General features: G+C 45.8%; 1 protein-coding gene across 3 annotated transcripts; it reads right to left on the bottom strand.

Moving 5' to 3' along the window:
• Nucleotides 1-1,500: 1,500 nt before the first annotated feature.
• On the bottom strand, nucleotides 1,501-6,565 carry CIAO2B (cytosolic iron-sulfur assembly component 2B). Of its 3 annotated transcripts, none has more exons than XM_087738527.1 (6): nucleotides 6,332-6,565; nucleotides 6,135-6,214; nucleotides 5,683-5,808; nucleotides 5,160-5,205; nucleotides 4,472-4,591; nucleotides 1,501-2,852 (listed from the first exon to the last, which is right to left on the bottom strand). In XM_087738527.1, the coding sequence occupies exons 1-5, from the start codon at nucleotides 6,477-6,479 to the stop codon at nucleotides 4,494-4,496; spliced, it is 498 nt and encodes a 165-aa protein (XP_087594653.1). In that variant the 5' UTR covers nucleotides 6,480-6,565; the 3' UTR covers nucleotides 1,501-2,852; nucleotides 4,472-4,493. The 3 variants fall into 3 exon arrangements, with proteins under 3 accessions (XP_087594653.1, XP_087594654.1, XP_087594652.1); XM_087738528.1 differs by having other exon boundaries at nucleotides 4,476-4,591; XM_087738526.1 differs by lacking the exon at nucleotides 1,501-2,852 and having other exon boundaries at nucleotides 4,367-4,591.
• Nucleotides 6,566-6,589: the final 24 nt, after the last annotated feature.

Genomic DNA, 6,589 nt, shown 5'->3' with positions numbered 1-6,589 from the left:
GCTTGGGTCTTCCTGCTTGGCTCAGCATGGACAACAGCTGCTGCCCACACTCTTTGGCCACTGCACTTGACGATCTGGCAAGGTGTGCATCTTCCTTTGTCAACTTAAAGCATTAGTTTTACATAGATACTTGTCCTGATCCTCCTGTCTCCTCCTGCTGTTTGTGACTTACCCGCAGTGGGACAGCAAAGGCTTTCTTGTTACCTGCAGCAGCGCAAGGGCAGTAACGGGACAGGCTGCGTAACAGCCCAGCAAGAGAGGGCAGAGGCGGGCCACGCTGCGGCCATGCCTTAGCTACAGGCCCCACGTGGGAATCTCCCCTTCAGGCAGCCAGCTTGTAGGGAACAGGGAAACCAGAGGGGTGGGAGATGTCTAGCATACGGTGATGGGAGCTCACTTACTTCCCCTGCAATTTGGAGGACAAAGCCTCCAGCACTGTAGAAGCTACTTGTTCTCCATGTTGCCACAGACAGAGGCTGGAGGCATCCCCCAGCTAGTGGCAGCACAGTGAGGTGTTGTATGCCCCTGCCATTTCCTTCTCTTTCTCTTCCTGTGCCTTCCCAAAGCTCTCAGGAGCAGCTGCTCCCCATTCCCATGTTAGATTTGTTCCACAGACTTGCTGGAAATTAACTTCTGCCCTGTTCTCTCCCTCCAGCCCTGTGCTGGGAGCTGAGCTAATGGCAGGAACCAGAGACTGTTTTAACTTCTGTACTAAAGAGGACAGCCTTGGCATCTGAAGCTTGTGTGTGCTGCAACAAGATGCTGAAAAGCAACAAAACTGATGAGACAACTGGCAAGTTACTCAGCGGCCCTGATGAGTGTGTGGAATGAAGCTGGGAGAGCAGGGTTTCCACCCATCCAACCAACCAGGATGTTTTTATCACTGCAGACAGGGCTGCTCCTTTGGAACAAAGGAAAAGTTAAGGAATTGAGATAACCTTTGCAGGATGCAAAAGCTCTTTACAGGTAGGACATGAAACAAATGCATGAATTAATAATAAGAGATATGCAAGAATGTTACAGAATGCAATAGCATGTCTTCTGCAACCACTGAAGTGTGTTGAACAAAATGAGGGCTCTCTGCTATTTGTGCGTTTTGTAAAAATGTTGTGTATTTTTAGCATTTTGTTGAATGAAAGAAGTTTTATGTGCTTTCTATTAAATGTTGCTGGCAAATGGTTGTGAGACATACCAGCACACTTAAGCACATAGGTAATAGCCTGAACTTCCCCTGGTTTTATTCTCTTTGCTGATACTTACCTTTCCATAGTAACATTTGAAAGATTTTGCTATAGCCTTTTCTTTTGTTTAGGGAAAAAAGTTGACTCTGCCACTTGTTCGGTCTGTATTTACACCAAACTGCATTTCATAAAGGAAGGGAAAGTGGTATAGTTGTCTGCTTGACAGGCTAAAGGGAAATGTTTTTAACAGCTATAAAAAAACCACATTGTAAAACGTGTAGTTTATAAATCAAAGCTCCAGAGGGAGATCTTTATCAAAGCATTTTATTGACACGAACACATCAATCTTAAGCACGGCCAGAAGACTAAAAGACCTTTTTTTAACTGACAGTTCCCAGTGTGTGGTACACATCGCTCCACCCAAGGAGCACAAGAATTATTGTCATCGAAGCGTGAAGTTCTTCCAGCGACAGTTCAGTTGTGCCTTTGGATACAAAGCTGCTGAGCTGCTTCCCTACCACTCATGAAATTGGGGGCTGAACAGTCTTCAGAAGTTTCAGATTGCTGGTACGAGGCAGCAACAACAGTATGGGAGCAGCTGGGACGACGCCTGCTTCCTCCAGGGAGCAGGACTGCGTAGGCAGGCCCAAGTATGTGCAGCGTGGTGGAACCCGAGATGCACGAACTGCGCTGGTCTGCGGGCTCAGACACACGGCAGGTTACTCTAGTGCACAACACAGCCAGTTGCCCTAGGGAGCTCCTGTGGCCGTGTTTGCAGACTGAGAGTAGCGAATGCCATTCAGCCACCCCTGGAAGGCTCTGCCCAGAGCCTAGGAATGCGAAACAGATGTCTGCTTCTGGCATTTTTCCTGGACTTGAATGAGGCTGTTTGTATTCAACACAGCTGCTCTGAAGGATCATAGTTTCTGATGGAATGTGTCCTATTACAAAGCATTCCAGAGGTTAAATTTAGGGGTAGCTTTTTGGAAAAACAAAAGTCTGAAAAGAAATATTTGTAAAAAATTAATGTTTTCTTCTCCCACTTTATCTCCATACAGCAGGAGCCCGCTAACGATCATTAAAACCAGGGAACAAAAGATTTTTGCTAGAACTGGTGGTACGTTATCATTCAGCAAGTATCCAAGCCAAGGGAGCCTGTACAGGAGGACCTGTGATCTTCAGCAAAGTAACTGTGGTTTGTCCTTACTGTTGTTTCTATCATCTCATAAATATGACATCATTTAAAGAAACATGCCAGATCTAAAGTAATAGAATTCTCCATCCCGAAGTAGCAGAAGTCAGACCTTTTCTTTGATATCCCACAATAGAGTCCCTTTACTGAAAAGTCATCCCCCAACTATATACTATAAATCTAACCACATACTGTTGCTTCTCTGAAAAGGTAAATGGTGCAAAGTGCACCCCCAGGGTTACTGTGTACAATGTGCTTCAGGAGGCAAGTGCCAACATCCCAATAAATTATTTAACACTATTATTATGTAGTGGTGAAAGCCAAGCAAAGAGATTCAACAAAGCATAATTTACTGATTCCTTCTCTATTTGGAGTGCAGGTTGAAGCAATCCGTTGGCAGCTTAGTCATCCTTCTGTTTTCCCCGGCACGTATTTGCATCCCTTTCTTCCCCAAAATCTGGGAGGGCAAAATTCATTTTCTATTAAAAAAAACCAAAACAGAAAACAAAATCAAACCAACCAAGCATGTTGCCTATCAGCTGCCTGCATGCATTGCCATGGTTGAAGTTCCATTTGTGATGCAAACATTGGCAATGTCAGAACTAATCAGTTCAGTGATTCGGCAAGAGAGGCAGAGAGGAAAGATAGTATTAACAGCTGGGTCACTCTGCTCCTTTCCCAATATTAATACTATATAAATATTGTCTTTATTTACAGTTTCATTCATACATGCAAGCAAGTGCCGATCATTCAAAGGACGCTAAGCCAAATAAGCAGATGAAGGCTGCTGCAGAACTGGCTTTCTGTAGAAGTCCTGTGCAAAAGGGGTGCCTCATTTCTGAAATGGGAAGATTTGGATTTGTTTGTCGTATTGCGCTGTGCGACTTTAGACGTCACACTTGGATCACCACTGCCTCAGTTTCCTCAGCTGCTCAACACAGACCAGACTGGACTACTAGGCTGTGGTTTACGTAGTGTTCATAAGCTTCACCATTTTTAAAATAGCATCTGAGACCTTCCAAGAAAAAATACCACTGAAATATAAAACATTACCATCAAACAGGTGAGCACAATCTACTTTTAAAAAAGCGTATTAGTTACTCTCTAGATAACTGATGACAATGAAGGTAACATTGCATGTGTGCAGGCACCAAAATACCTGATAGGATTTCTTTAACCGGTTATTTTTCCATGTGGTCCACGATTCAAAACATCTTTTACAAAATTTCAAATCAATTCTGGAATTCTATCTTAATGGATTTTTCTATTGTTAATTTCTGCCAAAGACAATAGTTTAGTAAATGCCACGTTTCCTGGACCAGAAGCATAGGCTAGGTATTATTATTAAATCTCAATGCATTTAAAGCAAAACTTGTCATTTAACTGTCGAACTTTGACAGAAAAGTCTTTCAGCAGAGGGTAGCTGGACTGCTCGTACTGAAAACTATGAATGACTCTCTCCTATATTGCGGCAGGTGCATAAAAAAAACCCTCTACCTCAAAGATACTGTATTTATTTCTAATTACTCATTACTTGTGGTAAGAAATCACATTTTGTACAGGTCTAAAGAGCACTCCGTATTTGGCTAATCCAAGCTAATATAACAAAAACTAGGCAGACGACTTAGAAGTGTTTACACTTATTGCTAAAACGTGTTACAGCTTTGCACACATGAACTTATACAATTTTTGATGTCTGAAGCTAAAGCTATATTAGCAGTCCAAACCAGCCATATGTATGTAAAGATTTCAACTGGCAATTAGCTTGGTGTATTTGTGATGTCCAGTGTGCAAAATCCACTTCTAAAATGCAGTTTATAACTAATTTTTGATAGTGAGAAACCAATTAAAAACAGGTTGAAACAAATATTTTTAAAGAAATATCCTACCTATGCAATGACTAATAAAATTTAAAAGTCAATTTTCATTATATTTTTGTAGCTGCCTGTAAGCTAATTTGCCACATACTATTTTTGTAGGAGTAATGAAACACTTCTTTAAGAAAATCCAAGTGATTTTATTTCGCTCATAGATATATGCATAGCGTAACAGAAGCATCACCACTTATATACAGAATTAGTTTAACAGAGCAGAATACCAACGATTTCCTCATCAGGGAATTATGATCGAGCAGACAAACACTGATTCACCACTTCCAGTAAGTGAGAGTTTTCCAAAGCAGCTGCTACACGTTCTTTATCAGCAAGCTGTTTATTAACTGTGCAGAAAAAAACACCACAAGAAACCGGTCAAAACATTGGTATACAATGTCTTTTTAAAAAGCATTTTACATTGAGACACGTAATCACACTGTTATTACGGTATTCAGGTAGACTGGCAATTCTGCAGATGCTAAGTCCGCTGCAGAGTTGCAGTCTAAAGTCAAAGCTACCATGTTATCACAAGTTCAACCAGCAAGCTGTTTGTGACTCAGCAGCAGGGAGCTACACATGTGTAGGTGTAACACGAGAAGAAATTTCCCCCCAGCCTCTCTCATTTTCTGAGTCCTCCATAACCCAGGCAAATCAATGACTAGCTGAGAGCACAGGTTGCCGGAGGAGATGTTTAAAGTACAGCACAGGACATATCTAAGTGTCATTATTACACATTCCTGTTCTGTAACATCCCCCAGAAGCTGACGCACGTGAAGTCCCAGATACCAAACAGCTGCTCTGCAGGTGTGGGAGTCTCTCTCCTCTCTAACTTTCAAGATTAAAAAAAATAATCATAGAATCATAGAAGAAGATAATAAAGAAGACGGCACAAGAGAGCACTAAAAACCTTACCTGCATGCTCAGAGGCATGTGTTCCTGGTGTTATGTGAACATCCAGCTTAAAAGGCATCACAAAAGAAAAAGGAGACAAGTCAACAAAACATTGGAAGCTCAAGTTCAAACTATTTTATAAGACAATAACAAAAAGAGGGGAAAAAAGGACTTTCTTGCCAATACTAGATACTGTATATAGCAGAATAAAATAAAGCCTAAAATCACAGAACATCCTGCACTCCCATCTGCTTAAGCCTCCTTCAGACAGGGGGGTGAGGCACCAAACTCCCCTCCTCCTGTGCCGCAGAGCACTGCGGGTAACCTCCCTCCCCTGCTCCTGGTCCTGACTGTCACCAGCCGGGCTTCTGCATCAGGACTTTCGTCCACTGCCCTCTCTGGTTCCCAGAGTGCTTCCCTCACCCGTAATACGGAAAAACCTCTAGTTACTTTTCACTGCAAGTTAGTTAGCTTGGGGTTTTGCCCTTTTTCTTTTCAAACACAATCCCCCTCTTCTGCTTTCCAGACGGATTTGATTACTCACCTTAAATCTCTCAGGCAGAGATCTGATCAATTTTACTTTTATGGAGAGGCCGATTAACGTCGCCATGCTGCAGTGAGGAATGGTGGGAGTGAACTCCACGGCCACCGTGCTTTCTGCGTCATTCACCTGTTGGAAACCAAACGCTTTCATGTACCCAACTCACTGCCTTCACCCCACGCTAGCGGGAGGCATTTTATGTGAAATGCAGCTCGAAGCGGTGCTCTGCCGCTTACCGCCCTCTTCACCGGCATTTTAAAATGCTAGGCTTAGCTGCAGCAGACTGCTAGAGCAAACCTCGTTTAACGTTAGAAAAGAATAACTGAGTGACTCAGGCGGCCGAGGCCGCAGGGCGCTGCGGCACAGCGCGCAGTGACCGACCGGCAGTGCCGAGGCGAGCCGCCGGGGACGGCCGGGGACCGCCGGGGAGGCGGGCCGGGCAAGCGGGGCCTCACTTTCACTCGCACTTGCTCGACGACGTTCAGCTCCTCCAGGGTGAGGGGGTGCTCGGGGTCGTTAATGGAGCGGATGAGATGTGGCCGGGTTAAGGAAAGCGGAGCGAGGCTGCACCGCCCTGCCCTGCCCTGCGCCGTGGCCCCAGCGGCCGCGGCCCGCCCGCCCTCGGCCCGGCCCCCCGCTCCCGGCAGGATATCGAAGATCTCCCGGTCGTCGATGGAGTCGGGCAGCTCGTCGTCCTCCTCCCGCGCCGTCACCGGCCGCTCCCCCGAGCGGCGGTAGATGAGCGGGTTGGCGTTCTCCAGCGCCGCCCCGCCGCCCGGGCCCGGGCCGGGGCCCACCATGGCCGCCGCTCAGGCCCTCCGCTGCCGGCGGGGCGGAAGGAGGCCGGGCGCCCTTCGCTGCCGCACCGGGCGCGGGGGCGGGCACTCGGCGGCGGCGGGCGGCGCCGGGG

This window comes from Nipponia nippon, unplaced genomic scaffold (assembly GCF_047370975.1).
Source record: "Nipponia nippon isolate SJK-2023a ecotype South Korea unplaced genomic scaffold, ASM4737097v1 scaffold_7, whole genome shotgun sequence".
Classification (NCBI taxonomy): domain Eukaryota; kingdom Metazoa; phylum Chordata; class Aves; order Pelecaniformes; family Threskiornithidae; genus Nipponia; species Nipponia nippon.
This window is presented reverse-complemented; position numbering and strand designations above follow the sequence as displayed.